General features: G+C 43.1%; 1 protein-coding gene across 6 annotated transcripts in view; it reads left to right on the plus strand.

The window, feature by feature from the left end:
- CREB5 (cAMP responsive element binding protein 5) overlaps nt 1–17,288 on the plus strand; it is a 425,217-nt gene that overhangs the window by 285,661 nt on the left and 122,268 nt on the right. Inside the window, exon 1 of one of the 6 annotated variants that reach the window (XM_081244664.1) lies at nt 1,981–2,397. The exons of the other annotated variants lie outside the window; for them this stretch is intronic. Within the exon in view, the coding sequence (XP_081100790.1) occupies nt 2,351–2,397 (47 nt within the window). The 5' untranslated portion in view covers nt 1,981–2,350. Of the gene's footprint in view, nt 1–1,980; nt 2,398–17,288 lie in introns of those variants that run through there. 6 annotated transcript variants of the gene reach the window in all.

The following is a 17,288-nucleotide window of genomic DNA, read 5'->3' on the forward strand; positions in this document are numbered from 1 at the left end:
ACAGGGCCCCTTTTACTTACTTCAGTGAAAAAAAAAAGAAAAAAACAAAAAGCACCATCTAGCAGCTTAACCCAGTCCCTGGGACAGGATCTAAGAAAAATCCAGTAGAGAGCATTTTCCCCTTGTGGTTATAGGAAGATGTCAATTTGGAAAGCAGCACCACATATCCATTTTGATATGTCTAAAATAATAACATTTAAATATGAAAAGTAAGGCAAGTTGTAGGGAGTGGAGAAGGAAAAGTGAAAATCCTCAGCTTTATATTAACCAACATGGTCGATGGCTCTTATAAAAAGGAGAAAGTCATTTATATAAAATCTTATCATCCTGCCTTGAAGTGGAAAGGGTGGTAGAAGCGATTGGAGATTTTGTTTTATTTATTCCCTGCATCAGAAGAAAAATCAATAGCTGCTTGGCGAGTCAGACGTAAGTGAGTTATACAGGCCACTGACATGGTGGACCAAACTTTATAGCAACCACATTTGCCGCTGTCAGGCCACAGGCTTCAGTGGCGCCAGCTGTAATTACGGCTGATCACCTCTAATTCAGAGCTGCCTGCCTTGATAAAGGTGTCACTGGAGCAACTGTGGCATCAGCGTCAATTGGGGATTTCATGCTCCAGGGCAGACTGCTGGAGAAAGCTCTTCGCCACCCCAGCCTCCAGGGTGGGGAGACTGTTGGGCAAACCTTGCTTTTTAACTCTTCACTCTGAGTTTGGTGATAGTCCCTAAAGCTCTGATTGAAATTCCAAGGGACTCAGATGAACAGCCCTGTCCCCTGGCAGCAGATATCTTTAAGAAGCTAAGAGATTTCTCTGAAAGCAGAGTTTAGAAGTTGGGATCTTTTCTGCTTGACCACATGTGAAGAGACCAACATTTGTATCACCTGGTCAACTCACTGATCACAAAAAGCGACGAGAGGCAATAGATGATTATGTTTGAAAAAATAAAAAATAAATTGCAACCCCATGCCTTTCTTCTGCTTTTGTGGCATTTAAAAAAAAAAAATTCTAGCGAACTTCCCATTTTTTTAAATTACTTTTTCTTTTCTTTCGGAAGGAGACATTAAGGGTGAGGGGACGAGAAAATGGAGAGAAGAAAGAGTTAAAAAGCTGTGCTAACAAAGCGGCCAAGTGTCTGGACAGTTCTAGGTAAAGTCCTGAGCGGGAGAGGTGTGAAGTGAGGGGTAGAATTCCGTCATTTAAAGGGCTTCACTGTCATTTGTGAAGGATAATGTTTGACTCCCCCGCACAACCACCCCAGGCTGTTTTTCCTCCCTCTGTCATTACAGAAGAGACACACATGCTGCCCTCCCTGTATCCTTTAAAACTCACAGACGGCCCCGCCCACACCAGTGCTCCCCCAGCCAGTGGGGGGACCCATAGCTTGTCTTCATTTTGAGGGTGAACGGATTCTAACTCCCTCTTCTTCGAATGACTCACCTGAGAGTGGAGTGCTAATCTCAGGAAGACGAGGTCTGTGTTTTGCAACGAGGGTCCTTTTCCCTTCTGCACATAAAAGCGACCAGCAGCGTGGGCCAAGGGAGCAGGGACTGTGATTCCCCCTTCTGGATGGCTCCGCACGCAGGCGAGTGTTTGGCCCAGAGCGGGTTTGCCCTTGCTGACAGGGAGGTCAGATGCGACAGATCTCTGGAGGGCTGGTGGTTGGCACTAAGCAACAGAAAATCCCATCCAGCTCCAGGAAAAAACGGGCTGTGGGTCATGGAAACGTGTCACCTGGTTCTGAAGAAAGCCTGCGCTGGTGGCCTGTCCTGGTTTTTCCTGCTTATCCTTCCAACCTGCTCTTCCGCCTCTTCGTCTCCACCTCTGCCTGTGTCTCCACTGTTATTTCCCTTTCACCAAATTCAGGGACTTTCTTCTTTTTTTTTTTTAACCAGCATTTAAAAAAAAAAAAAGAAAATTGGAACCAGTGGACCCCTGCCCGTAGAACTCCGGGTCCCCCTCTGAGTCCCAGGCAGCTGCTGGGCCATCCCCAGGCGGTACTGTTTCCCGGCTCTGTTTACTCGTTTCTAAGGGCAATTGCACCACTAAGGCTCCCTGAGTCTGGAACTCGGCCTGGGGCTGTTTTGGTAACATTGAAGTTTCTGCTTCAGTTCTGCCAGATTTAAATGGTGACTTCACCAGCACTGAGCTAAAAAGGAGAAGGGGGAGGAGGGCGAGCCCAGGAGAAAGAGAGCGAGCAAGCCGGAGGGAGAGAGCCAGAGCTGGGCGCAAGAGAAGGGCCAGCACATTACATCATCGCTTGGCCTGGAATCAAGTGGGAAGGATGTGACTCACTCAGGCTAGTTAAGCCTTGGCTCAAATTCTACACACACTCATTCCAGAGCTCTCATGTTCTGCACCTCAGGAGGGAATTCAGCCTCAGTGATGTCCATGAGGTTTGTTTTTAATTTTATTTTCTTTTTTCCGATTTTATAGATTTTTTTTTTTTTTGGCCCCTACCGCCTTCTTTTCTTGAGTCTTCGTCGTCCTCCTCCTCCTCTGTCTCTCCCCCTTCTCCCCTTTCTGCCCGTCTTTGTTTCTCCTCTTCTTCCTTCTCCTCTTTCCCCAGCCCCTCCGCTCCTCTTCTGGTCCCGAAGAGGCATTTCTTTTCACTTGGATCAGAGTTTTTGTTCTAGTACAGCGACCTGAATGAGTTGAACCGAGGCTGGGTTGGGCACACACACACACAAAAAAGCAGCGCGAGCCCGAGGGATTGGAGCATAAGGGGCCACAAGTAAAAAGCGAAGCGAGAAAGCAAACTCGGGCGCAGTTTCTTTGCTGCGGTGTCGATCCTAATCGGAGGAGACAGGGAGAGAGTTAAAATGCAGGAACCAATCGCTTGAATGGTGATGTAATGCAAGAACCGCAGGGTAGTTAAGTAATGTGAGAGCAAGGGGGTCAGGGTTGCAAAGCATTTACCTGCTCTCAAGGGGTTTTCAGTTTATTATCAATTGCAGTGACTGTAACTGGCTTCAGACTGCAATCTCTAATTATTCACAGACGCCCCTTTTTTTATCTTTTATTATTAAAAGTAAAACTATATTATGGTATTTTTAAAAGCATGATATTATCACAGCTGCGTATTATTGTCCGCGAGGATTCTCTCTCTTTCTCTTCTTAAATGGCTCAAAACGGTTGTCTTTTCATAAAAGGTCGAAGTGAAGTGACAGTGGGAGCCTGCGGGGGTGACGTTTTGGGTGTAACTCTGGTGAATTGCACATGTCTGGAAAACCCTTTGGTTTGTCATGCTGAGTAGGAAGAGTTGTACTGTTGCACTTACTGTGAAGAATATCCTGTCGGTTTTTAAAGTAAATAGATGATGATCCCCCAAAGCAGCTACAGTCTTTCACCTATTATTTCAGTTAACGTTAACAGCGGTTAATTTTAACTTCCTGCTCTTTCACGTGACAATTAACTTAATCCCGTGCTAACTTTCAAACCTGTATGCTCTTGAATTATTTTCAAGATGAGATTCTCTAGTCGTGGGAGAGATGATGAAAACTTCTGGATTGATTCGTTGAGAAACAGCTAGTTAATATTTGTGAGTAAGGAATTAACATGAAATAAGTGGAGAGAGGGACAGTCGATGGTGTTGTTAATGTTCTAACGATCCAGGGTACCCAGAGAGAGAGAGACTTCTACGTTTTGAAAATTATGACCACACTTCTGTGCGTTTCATCAAATATATTTAGCGCTATGATGCTCTGCCTGTGCTGAATGCTTTCTGAAACCATCCAGCATTGTTAGATAGTTCTCAGCCGAAGCCCTCCGCAACTAGAGAGCCAGCCCAATGAGAGATTATCCCCGACTCTTGGCTGCTCCAAAACTTCTCTGGCTCAGTCAGTCTTGACCATCATACAGCTGGTGCGTATTGGGGCTTGGGGCATGGGGCACGTACCAGAAAGGTGTTTATGTTTATTTATTTCATGCATGTTTTGAATATAATTAATCATGACTTTTTATGGATCTTCTCCCCTCTCGCCTTTTTTTGGGCAGAGGTGGAAGGGGGAGATAATTTTTGGAAGAAACAGCATGATGTGGTGGAGGTCAGGAGGCCTGAGTGCTAATCCTGGTGAACCTTGAGCGAGTCCCTTAAAGCATCTGGGCTTCATTTCAAAATGAGGGAGCAGACAAGGTGGGTGACAAGCCCCTCTCCCCACGTGGAACCAATCTTAGGTGATCTCTGAAGTCCCTTCCAGCTCTAAAATTCTGTGTCTGTGTCCGTGTTCTGTAAAAGTTTTGCTAAACGGTATTTGACATAAGTTTTCAGAGAAAAGTACATTTGAATTTGAGATGAATTAGTGCCTTGAAAGAAATGAATGGAGGAGGGTGAAGGGGAACATGTCTTTTCTCACTTTAAAAGTTGGTGTTTCTTTTTTGCTTTTTGGCATGAACGTTCCTCTTGTGAAATTCTTAGTTTCCACGTGCAACCTGTAAGGAGTCCTCAGTGAGACATAAAGATGCATAAAATGGTCCTAGAAATGCAGGAGACATTTCTGTTTCGTCCACTCGTATTCATATTCAGAACGGAATTTTTAATTGAATGTATTCCTCCCCCCAAAGACTGCACAACTTCTTGATATGTTTCTGTAATTTTAACATAAACTTAAGTTTTTAGATGCAATTGAAGGCTATTTAAAACCTTCGAGAAACTTGAAAGGCAAAACTATATGTGCTTGTTAGAAAGATAATTTTACCAGACAATGTCCCTATTCTTCAGCCAAATTCCAGGGTAGTAGCCTTATTGTAAAGTATGTATTTATGGATCCAGCTTAATTGTGCACAGGGAAAGATCACAACTGTGCCTATTTGGCGGGGAGGAGGCGGGTAGTGTGGGGCTGGGATTACCCAGAGCTGAAACGAAACCACTAGTGAAGGTTATTAGTCATTGTGCAGAGTTTGATGACTGCCAAGTGGGTGCTTGAGACTCTTGAGGAATAAAGAGGGCATGATTTCTTTTTTTAGAGCGTTACAATCTATGTTGACTTGGCTCCAAGGTGTTCACCTATAATCAGAAAGGTCCTGAAATGACTGACAGAGAGGCAGGGCAAGGGGCATGAGCCCAGCTGTGATCCTCGGTCGGACAGAGTCGTACCTCACTTCCTCCCCATGATAACCCAGAGGGATGAGTCATTAGCTCTGCTGTTCGGTGATTGTTTTGTTTTGTTTGGAGTTTTTGTTTTGATTATTGTTGTTTTCTAATTGAAATTTTTATTGAGGTACTTGTAGACTTACATGAATTTGTAAGAAGTAATACAGAGATTCCCACATACCCGTTACCCAATTTCCCCCATTGGTGACATCTGACAAAACTCTAGTAACATCACAACCAGGATATCGACAGTGCTACAGTTCACTGCTGTTATTCAGTGTTCCTTAGACTTACCTCTACTTGTGTGTGTGTGTGTGTGTGTGTGTGTGTGTGTGTGTGTGCTGCTTTTATCAATGTGAAAACTAAGGGTCAGACTTGCCACAGTTCACACAAGCTCTAACCCCTTGAGTCCAGTCCACACAAGGTCTAGCTTGCCATCACTGACAAATTTTCCTCCACCGTCAGGACCACCGGGGGCCTCATGGCTATGCTTGTCAATGGGCTATCTTGGTGATTGTCCGTGTTTTACATTCCTTGGGGCATGGCCTTAGTGGTAGCTTTGCCCTCTGTGGAGGGTCCCTGGAGCCATGCCTCACATATTAGCATTAGCAGGTGAAGGGGGAGGTAAGGCTTTGATGGCATAAAAGAAGTAGCACAAGTCTATTCCATCTGTATGCCAGGCACAGAGCAGAGGGTTGCCCACTGTACATGCCTAAGCTTAACCCTAAGTCAGTGCTGAGCTCAGCCTTCTTCCTCTTCCCCTGCCATTTCCCCCCTGGTAGACACATCTATGCCATGAAGAAAGGGGAGGACACCAGGAAGTCAGGCAGCTATTGGTCAGAGAAGTGGTGCGGGGTCTTCTGAAAAGAGCATGTGTTTGTGGGTCAAAAGGCCTGGGTTCAAGTCACTCTTCCACTTCCTGGTTGTGTGACTTCGGCAGGCTACTTAACCTCACTGTGCCATAGTTTCTATCTTCTTTGTAAAATGAGGATAACCATACCTACCATGTGGAGTTGTGAGGGGTAGAGACATTCTCTAAGGGCCCTGGCGCACAGTGAGGTCACAGGGATCGAGTCTCAGCTGCTCCCACCATGAGGAGGCAGGAAAGGGTCCTCCTGGGAAGTCTCTATGCAGGCAACTGACTGCAGATTCTAACTGGACGTCCTGTTCCCAGCATCACTGAGTCTTCTTCCTTTTCCAGCCTCTCTTCCCTTATGCCTTGTTTTTATTCAGAAAATCATGCAGGGCTGAGATCAAGTCAGGTACTTGAAACGGAACTAAAAGTACCATTCTGATTAAAGTGAGGTGAGGACTAGTGCCGATGAAACCTGCCAAATTCCCAGTGACCTGAGTGGGGGGAGAGATGAGAACAATGGCAGGTTGGGAGAAAGACCCTTGTGTCCCCATTCATGCTCAGCGATGGCTTTGTGAATGGGAAAATGGAGTGAAATGGAGATGAGTGAATTCAGTCGTGAGAACTGGATTCCACTCCTGGCTTGATTAAGAGAATTTCTATTTGCAATAGTTTATGTGGGTAATGCCTGTCTTTAGTCGGGTGAGGCTCCCTTTTAAGCTTGTTACCCCTCTCGCATATCTTTTCTGGTGGTAAAAATGATGTTTGGAGAATGAAGAGAAGGAAGGGGGTTTCCAAGGTGGCAAGGGTTATGATGGTGAAGTTGGTGGGATTATATAACAGTGATGGGGCCCAAGACTTGTATCAAGGGTTCCATCCTAAGGTTCCCAAGTCTCTGCTGGAAACGAGACCTCAGGCTATCTCAAGCTTCATGATAAAAACCTCTCAGATTTTACTAAATAAGCATTGGTCAGGAAGGCCAGGTCAACATTCAAAGGCAGAAATTAGTGTGAACTTGAGATTGAGCACTGTCGTGGGCCTGATGGAAAGTAGGGTGGGCACACCTGAAACTTCCCATAAAAAAAGAAGAAGCAGTGGATTGAACACGGCCTTCTCCTTTCTGCTCTCTTTTTGTTTGTTCTTCTTGGGCCTCTGAACTTCGAAGGGGACTTTTTTGCATTGGATTTTGGAAAGATGTGTGTGCGAGCATCTGAGCCAGTGGCCATGGTCATAGCGCAGGGATGTGGGGGATAGCCGAGAGGAGGAAGGAACATGGGGGCCAATAAAAATTCTGTGGTTCAAATCTGAAGTTTATAATTTTTAAACAGACTTTGCTAGTCTGATTAAATTGTACAATAAGCCTTGGTGCTTTCAGAGGTGTGTATTTCATGAATTTTGGTTGCAGACCACAGCAGTTCCTTGACTACTTACATCCTTGAAAACTGAAATCTACTTGACTTAGCACTCCAAAGTCCACAGCGTAGTACACAAACGCTTTATAACAAGTCCATACATCTTTTCTTCCTGTGCCTACCCTGGCAGGAGAGCTTATTTAATGATTGATGAAGCAACGCTGTACCCAAGAAGAATTAATCAATAGTTCGCAATCATTATGGAGAGTGCCACAGTAGTTATACAATAGCCAAGACCCATCTAGCTATCAGCAAAGTCTTCCTTTCCACCACATGATACCAAAAATTGAATTCTACCTTATAATTTTTTCCTTGCTGTCTTTAATGACTAAAATAGAACTGGATGTGTCCAAAACAGCAAAGCCTGGAAAAAAACAATAATAAGGTTTCAAAGGAATGCCAAGGTATCTATTAATACATAGACTCAATCACTCGTCTTAATGGGAGATGGAAAATGGGGCCAAGAGGCTGTGTTCTGTAAGCTGGAATGCCTACTATGAATTACTGTGTTTTAGGAACCTATGAACTTTTAAAATCAAAGATCTTTAAAGGCTGAAGTCACATGGAGCTGGATACATGTGCTGACATGGCAGAGAGGCCATCTAGGCCCCTGTAGCCTTGGGGGCCTGGCTGCCCACTTGGCTCTGCCCCTCTGCCCTCAGTGGGGCCCATATCACTGCTAAGTAAGGGCTGCAAAGCAAACTCTGCAGAGGTGGAGACTGTTTATTCAAAATCAATACGGCCCATGTGACTGTGCCCCACACAGTCACATGGGCCGTGTGAATCTCTTTGGAGTCAGACAGATCTGTGTTCAGGCTCTGGCTTTGCCACTTGTAGCTGTGTGATTTCTGACAATATATTGAAAGTTTCTGAGCCTCCATTACTTCATCTATGAAATGGAATCCATGAGATAATGACTAAATGCACTCAGCATGGGAAATGTTCAATAAGTGTTAGTTATTTAATAATGGGACCAGCTGACTTTTCTTGGAAGTCTGAATAATAGTCTGTTTGGGGCATCAGTAGTTTAGAGAGAAACACTGTCATTTACCAGTTCCTTCCCAGAAAGGTAAACTGAGTCACAGAATGCCAAGGAGACTGTGGACAGGAGAAGAGGTGAGGAGGGAAGCATATCATTGGCTCTATTCTCTGTGACCATCTCTTCACTGGCCAGAAAATGAGGCTTAAGATCTCACTTGAAAGTTTACTTCAGAGCCAAGAAGAGCTGGGTCTTTTTTTTCTTCCTACAACTTTTAGTAGTACTAAATCTACTACTACCTTTTAGTAGTAGATTTCTTTTTTAGATGGCATAAAGCAATTTTTCTTTTGCACTTGCCTCTTCTTGACCCTCTTATGTATCATAATACTTCAGTCAGCTCAGCAACACTCTGCAATAAGTGGCTGATCTCCTTTAATTCCTCTGGAATTAATCATAATAACGGCAATTATGATAAACCCATTTAGTATAAATGTACATGTAAATTACTCTCACGTTGCATTTTCACCTTTAGTTTTGCTTTCACCAGCATCCACCCTAATATGGTTTACAAAGTGAGCTCTCTCTAGCCAAATTATTTTTCTTAATTCAGACCTTGCCCTAGCTCAGGACGAGGCTGCTTTTTGCCATTTCCTTCCACCGAGGGTGAAGAGGAAGCTCCAGTGTACAGGTCACAAGGGATGGCATTTGCTTTGCCTCTCAGCATCCAGAACTTCCTTAGCAATAGAATAATAATCCTCTCATTCTAAATGCATTGATGAGGCGGGAACTTTAGAGATCCTTCAACCCAGTTCATTCATCTTACCGATCAGGAATTGAGGCCACCCCAAAATGTGACTGATTATCTGCTATCATAAAGCTATTTGGTGGCAGGTGCCAAGACCTGGCTCTAATGCAGCGAAGAGAACATTTTCACCCTGCCAGGCTCTTGGGTTTCCTGGAGCCAGGAAACACATCTTCTTGCTCAAGCTGATGCTTCTCAATCCCCTTTTGACTTCTGGCTCCTGGGGATGGTGTGGTAGGAAGAGTGCAAAGAAAGACTCAGAAGTGCAGGGGCACAGAGGAGCCGCTGGCAGGCTTGGAGAAGCTGGGAGTCATTCAGGCACCTGGCTGTGCAAACACTCCACCCTCTGGTCTGGAGGGAGGGGTGGGGAGGCGGACAAGATATTTTGCTTTCTGCCTCCAGCCAAAAGCTCCCTGGTGTCTAGTTAGTGGATGGGGCGAACTGTCCCTAGTCCATAAGTGAGACGGGGTAAACGTCCAGGAGTCAGCTCTCTCTGCTTCCCACCTCCCTCTCGCTTCCTCCCTCTCCCCACGCCAGCCCTTGATACACTGAGTGCATGGGGATGAGGACAGAGCTTGGAAACCCCCCCGAACCAGCACCCACCCACCTGCAGGATGTGACCTCTGGGCTCTGAAACTCGCTGCTTCCTCCCTCTCGCTTCCCACCTAGGGAACGGTTTTAGACCACAATTCCCAACCCAGCCCCACTTTGCACTTTAATCCCAAAGAGACTCTGGCACTTTGTGACCACAGAAAACTTGTCACTTCATTACGACTCTGAAAAAAAAAAAAAAAAGGGAGAGAGCAAAGGGTAATTCATAGTTGTTTTAATGACTTTGCATCCTTTCCCAGGGAGGCAGCTTTCGGCTGTTAGGGACAAAGGACGCCAGCACTGACATCTAAGAGTGCAAAGCGGGCAGCATTTTTCATAATGCTTTATCACGAGATGCTTCACAGCCAGTTCACCCAATTAATCTTCCCACAGTAATTATCCAGGTGCTGTACTATTCAGCGTCCCTGCAGTCTCCAAAGCTCCGTGGTGTGGAGATGAACTATTGTGCCTCCCGACCTTGAAAGGATGTTTCTAACTAATTAATGATTGTTAAGTGCTTGGAAAATGCACTTTGGAAATACGCTGGTGCTAGGATGTCTGGATCTTGCACTGTGCAGCTGCGTGGTACGCGAGTCGGAAATCATTCTTGCCGTTTGTAAATCATACGAAGATGAGTATGACCCCTTCTTTGCTCAACTAGATATCTGTCCCCGCATCCCTCCCCTACCACACATTGGTTCCTTGTTCGTTTCTCCCAGTCTGTATTAAGCTGACTTTGGTGAGACAGTCTGGTGATTCTTAGGATTTCTTCCAGGAAGTGAGAAGGCTCATCATCGTGCTGGGTCTTCCAGCCATGTGGTCTTTAACGAGGCGAATTGAAAACTGCTATTGGCTGAACTGCCAGGAAAAGAAACATGGTTTTCTGTATGGTAAAGGGGGTTCGAAACTTTTTTTTTTTTAATTTATTTTTGGCTGCGTTGGGTCTTCGTTGCTGTGCGTGGGCTTTCTCTAGTTGTGGTGAGCGGGGGCTACTCTTCGTTGCCGTGTGTGGGCTTCTCATTGAGGTCGCTTCGCTTGTTGCAGAGCACGGGCCCTAGGTGCGCAGGCTCAGTAGTTGTGGCTCATGGGCTTAGTTGCTCCACGGCACGTGGGATCTTCCCGGACCGGGGTTCAAACCTGTGTCCCCTGCACTGGCAGGCGGATTCTTAACTACTGAGCCACCAGGGAAGCCCTCGAAACTTTTTTGATATGAACAACAGTAAGAAATATATTTTATACCACAGCCCAGTGTACTCACATGTATATGCTTACCTATGTGTGTGTATGTATAGTTTGATGAAACAATTCTTAGTCCTAACTGTGTCTAACTTCTTGGATATCACATCCTATAAAACACTAGCCATGTCAGATTAACCTGATTTCACCAATTTCTCACTAATTGATCTACTAATGAACTACAGCCAGAGTTCAAAAAGCACTGGCACAGTGGAAATGTCAGTGGAGTACTGGACCAGGGTCAGGAGACCTGGGTTATATTGCCAGCTCTGTCCCAACTCCAAGATTCCATCCCCAGACCTCAGTGTCCTCATATAAAATTAAGGTATTTGTTTTCAAACTGAATTTACTCTTAGAGTACTTTAAAAAAAACAAACAAAAAATTTTATGGGGAAGCGCAGTATGGAAAATAGAGCCTCTGATTGGCCCACAGCTCCTACCTCAACTCATGTCCCCACCTCCACCCAGAAGTCCTTGGAACACAATCTGAATATTACTGGACTAGAAATTTCCTAAGTCTCTTCTTGTTCTGGCATTCATTGATAATTTTATTTCCTAGGTAATAGATTTATCTAATGAAACACACCAGGTTTTACTTCCATTGATTCTGAGCTAGGAATTTTCAATTGGTCATCTCCAGAATGAGTGGGAATTTTTGCTGTAGGACCATAGTTCTTTCCTGCTTCAGCTTTATGGCTTGTTCTTAGGCCTCATGGGCTAGGCTTCTTCAGGGAAAGAATGAGTTTGAAAGGCCTTTGGTGGACGTGTGAGCAGGCAGACGTGAAGATGTTTATTTATGTCATTGTGTCTGTTTTCTTGCCTCCTAAATTCAGCAGGTTCTTGACTGTTAACACAGCTCAAATCATTTGGCTTACAGCTGGTAAAATACAATTTTCTGGTTCTCCGAAAGAAAGGTTTTTCAGACTTATCAAAAGAGAAGCTCATAAGACTTCTTGAACATCAAATAACTCTTACAAAACACCATTTTGATGAGTTAAGTGTAAATGAATCAGAAACATACAGATTAAATTTCCCTTGAAAGACACATGGGTTTAAGAATTAAGGGGGGAAAGTGCTTGGCAAGATGGATTTCAGGTTTTTGCCAAACCTCAAAATGTTTGAAAAATGGTTTGAGACGTTTTTACTGAACACAAAATGCCACGGAGTTCACCCATCCCAGACATAATAGCGAATCTTTTTGACAACAACTTTATGACAAGAAAAAAGGCCTGTGGGGCTTAGCCAATTTCTCAGTTCTCTTTTAATACCGCCCTCCCACCCTACCCACCAAAAAGCCCCACATTTATAGGGCGAGGAGAACTGTCTGATTGACAAACTAAAGTTTCAAGTCAGGCAATTACCAGAAAATAACCCCACCACTCTTAAATTTTTGGATTTTTTTCCTCCCATACTACCCAAAGTCAATTATACCATTTTCTAAGTGGAATAATACACTCTAGGGATATGCAGTATTTGATATATTTTATTCACTGGTGTCTAGAGCAATACACAGTTATTCTAGTCATTTGTCTGACATTATAGTGCCAGCTTCTTTGGAGACAGAAAAAAAAAGTCCACTAAAAGCAAACGGATTGGAGGGAAATATCCATTGGTTTATTAAAACAGCCGCAGTGTGGAAATGCTATATATTATAGAGGCAGGGCATGGGTTGAGGTTCAAGTTGCTGGGGATGGTCCTAGGAACTTGAATTCTGTTATAGCTTCTTTATTTAATAAGCTATATGAGAACTTCTCCACACTTTAGAATTTTTACTGGCGTGAGGAAAATCAGGAGCAACATAGGAAGGACCCATGGACTGATTATGTTATGCATCTTATGTATTCAGTGCCCTCCCATCCCATTTTTCCTAGGTATTCCTGACAGAAGCCAGCTGACAATCTCATTTTTCACATGCGAAAGCACAGACAGAGTGGGTTTTGGGTCAGCTGCACACAGCAAGTGAGGGAAGGAGCCTGGGTGAGAAGGCTTGGGCCAGGCCATTTGCTCTGTGAAGCTACCTTGTCTTAAGCCCTTGTTTCATTTTCCTGTTTAAGCCAGGATGACCAAGGTTTGCTTGCCTGCTTCCTTCCTTCCTTTCTTTTCCTTTGAAATAAAGGGTGTATTCAGTGACTGCCAATATCGATTTAGAAAGTAGGGGACAACAATGTACTTTTCAAAATGTTTCAAGTCAATGTAGGCCACACACACACAAAAATCTATGCTATCTTTAAATCTATATGTTTTAACTCTATGCTGGAAGTAATGGGAAATCTATTATCTTGTTAGTACAGCATCTGACACCATGTTTTGAGGTAGGACCTTCCTCTCCAGGAACTAAAATTAATTTGTTGCAAAAGGAGCACCCAAAAGGGAGAGTAGAAGTCACAAGAAACACAGAAAACTGTTTTCAGTACCTCCAATGAGAATACTACACGGCAGTGATTGTTAAAATATACAACCCCTCCCCATCTCATGCCTATTTATATTTATTGAGCTCAAAGTGAGAAATAAATGAAAACTAGGAATACTGGAGAGAAAACTCAGTGATACCAGCTTCAGAATCAGAAAAGTAGAACCAAATTCTGGCTCCATTTTTACCTTTTCCAAAGCAGCTTAATATAGGATAATAGGGCCAAGAAGGGCTTCTTTGTTTCTGGAAAATGCTGAGCCCCTGCCCATAGCTCAGTGCCTCCCTGCCACTTACCCTAAATCTCTCTCTCCCTTTTAGTGTACTGCCCTCTAATTCAAAAGGGATCAAATGTGTGCACTACAGTCTGTCAGACGGTTCTTTTAGTTTGTAACTCAGACACCTACGTGAAATGCTAGAAAATTAATTTTAAAAATTCTCCATGTGGGCCTCCCTGGTGGCGCAGTGGTTGAGAGTCCGCCTGCCGATGCAGGGGATACGGGTTCGTGCCCTGGTCTGGGAGGATCCCATATGCCGCGGAGCGGCTGGGCCCGTGAGCCGTGGCCGCTGAGCCTGCGCGTCCGGAGCCTGTGCTCCGCAACGGGAGAGGCCACAACAGTGAGAGGCCCGCATACCGCAAAAAAAAAAAAAAAAAAGAAATTCTCAATGTATGTAGTCATCTACAGGGGGATCAGGCTGAATGGACTCACATCAGATAGCATGTATTTCTAGACAGGGCTTGTTATCACTCAAAGAGATTGTTCTCATCTCATGTTAAGCTATGAACAACAGTAATTATTTAATATCTTGTTGGCCTGTGTTGATGTACTTTAACAACCTGCTTTGCACAGATGGTTAACTCAGCTTTGAGCCCCTACTTACCAATATCCCCTCTCCCTCACTCTCACACACACATATGTACGTGAACGCACACACACGTGTGCTAACTTCTCATCTTTCCTGGAACAATTCATGTGTCTCCTTTCCTAAGTTCCCTCCCCTGAAACCCCCAGGGTATCAGATTATCAGTTGGGGGATTCTCCCTTTACACCTACTCTGACTTCCATGCCTTGTCTGTTTCCCTTACTACATGATGGATTTCTTAAGGGCAGGGATGATCTTTTATTCACTCTGGGCTCCCAGCACAGTTCTTGAAACATAGCAGGAGCTGAGTAAATGTTTAAAAAAATAAACTTAAAAAATAATTTTAGTTGTGTTTCTGTTGGATTGTATTTTTACTGAAGCCACAAAAAGTAGGTGGGACTGAAATTGGCCCTCCTCTGGCCCTCTTGAGTTCTTGGTCCTTGTAGAAAATTCAAGCAGTAAACTACAGTGGAGTTTTTGCTCAGATGATGAGCTCCCTGCTTGATTTCAGCATTCTCCCTCCCCTGACCTATGTTTATCTGCATGGTCTTATTTATATCTATTTCCTTTTGATAAAAATAGAAGCTCAAAAAAGTGAATTTACCACACAAGGGATGATACTTTTCACTCGAGCCTGCATTCACAGATATAGTTAAGATGCTGCCCTGCATGTGGATGTCCAGCTAGATGCTCATTTTCTGAGTCATCTGACTTCTGAGTTTTCACTTTTTTAAGAGTATAATTAAGATAGGTTCCCAGGGGTTTTAAAAAAAAGTGAGTAAAGCAGACAGTCTATATGTTGAGACCCATATAAGGAGATTTGTGGGCACCTGCCCAAATTGAGAGAAGCATTACAAGCTACTCAAAACCTACTGAAATGTCAACACACTTTTGAAAAGGGTCCATTAGGGATGCAAATTTGTGGTTCCCTGATTATGATAAGCAGTGGAAAGAAAACAGTGAAAACCATTAGGAGGTTTTGAGAACTTGGTTTTGAAGAGTGGGGAAGGTAACTCTAGTTTCTGCTAAGGGCTTCGTTTCTTTTCCTAGCCCTGCCCTGCATTCTGAACCAATAATTCTCATGATTTAAATGATCCTAAAAAATCCTTCGTTTTTGGATAAAGCCAATTAACTCATCTCTAAGTGGGGCAACTTTGAAATTTCATGCATGTCAGATAAAGTTCATTTTAATAAGATTCATTCTGTGGATTACAAAGCTTACATCAGCCTTCTGATGTATTTCGGTTTGTTCTTACAGGGTTTTTTCTTATAAAAGGTTAATAGTAATTTAAAATCTATAATTCTAACTGCGTAGTCTTTTACAAATCACCTCACACCAGGGGTATATTTCTATTTAATAATCATTAAGGGCTTTTCTGTGAAAATAACCGATTCATCTAATCAGCAGGACATCTTTAATTCTGACTGTCCTGAGTTGTTCACACATGACATCAAATGATATCCGTAGTAATGGATAAACTAAATTGGGGCATAATTTTTGTGTAATCACTCTCAATGTAAAAAAAAAAAAATTGATTTCTCCATCTTCCTTGATCTGGAAGGAATTGTATCAATTTCCAGGACGTCATAAAACAAAATATTTAAAGTATGTTTCAAATAATAAAAAAAAAAGAAATACTTAACTTAATAAAGATGTGGAATTCATTTGTGAAGAAAAACACTGGCTGTGGACCAATAGGCCAAAGAGTTTGCCAGAAGTCTGCAGTAGACAGCCATTCCTGAATGTCCACTCTCTCCATCACTCCGGAGCCCACTCCATATTAAGAAAATGAATTCTCTCAGCCACACTGGACTTTGAAATCACTGATTTTATTTACACTGTTTCTGAGTAAAAAACCAGAAGATCCTTTTTTCAATTTTCTGCCCACTCCATATTAAGAAAATGAATTCTCTCAGCCACACTGGACTTTGAAATCACTGATTTTGTTTACTTTGTTTTTGAGTAAAAAACCAGAAGATCCTTTTTTCAATTTTCTGCCTTATAAGGAAAGCAATCCATGGCACTTATAACTATAGTTCTTTATGCCCTATTTTAACTAAAGAAGCTTGCTTGGCATATATATTTGATGCTTGGGAACCTTACATAAAAATTATGGTTTTTGACTCTTCTGGAGAGCTTCAACAATTGAAACCATTGGCAAAAAAGGCAAACACTTAACTATCATAAGAACCGTTGAATGCTTCAACATTAACCTAAAGCAAAAATCAGAAGCCCTGGAATGAACATTTCCACTTGGCATTTTTGCTTTTGTGCTTTTCAAAAGAAACAGCCTCAGGCTTCAGAAGGGCAGAAAGGTCTATTACTAAGAAGAGCATGTAGGTGAATACCCTGGTACTCACTTACTTTGGATCAATCATCTTAACTTGTAGAAATCTTTCCAGCTGTATTATGGTATTCTCTGTTCTTCTCCATCCAAATGGAGTGGAATATTCCAGAAAGCAAGCACAGATTTTCTCAATGGTTAAAAGAAATCAGAATGACTTTACCTCTGGCCGTCAAAAGATACATAGCCCCTGCCATCAGGGAGCTATGAGTCTAATGGGAAAGATTGACACTAAATAAATAATCATACCTATAAAAATATCGTTAGAAATAGCATGAAGGAAAAGCACATGGAGCTATGCAACCCTCTAAATTAGAGGCACCTGGAATTTGGGGGTCAGAGATAATTTTAAGAAAGTGATATTTAAACTGAGACCTAAAAGGTAAATAAGAGCTGGTCAACAAAAGAGCAGATGGCTAAGCATTCCAGGCAAAGGCGGTAGGATGTATTAAGGTCCTGGGGTAGGAAAGAGCTTGGCACATTCTAGGAAACGAATGAAAGCCAGGATGGGTGAAACATATCAAGTCAGATTGGCAAGTAGTACTACAGGTATCAAAGAGGTAGAACGCTTAAAGGATGATTTTATTAAATTCTAATATGCTGAGCAAAGCCATGGAAGAATGTTGAGGAGGGAAATGTCATGATTAGATCATTCTGGCTGCGATGCAGAGGTTGGATTGGAGAAGAGCAAAACTGGAGGTGGAAA

Source organism: Mesoplodon bidens, assembly GCF_964165515.1.
Source record: "Mesoplodon bidens genome assembly, chromosome: 9".
NCBI lineage: Eukaryota > Metazoa > Chordata > Mammalia > Artiodactyla > Ziphiidae > Mesoplodon > Mesoplodon bidens.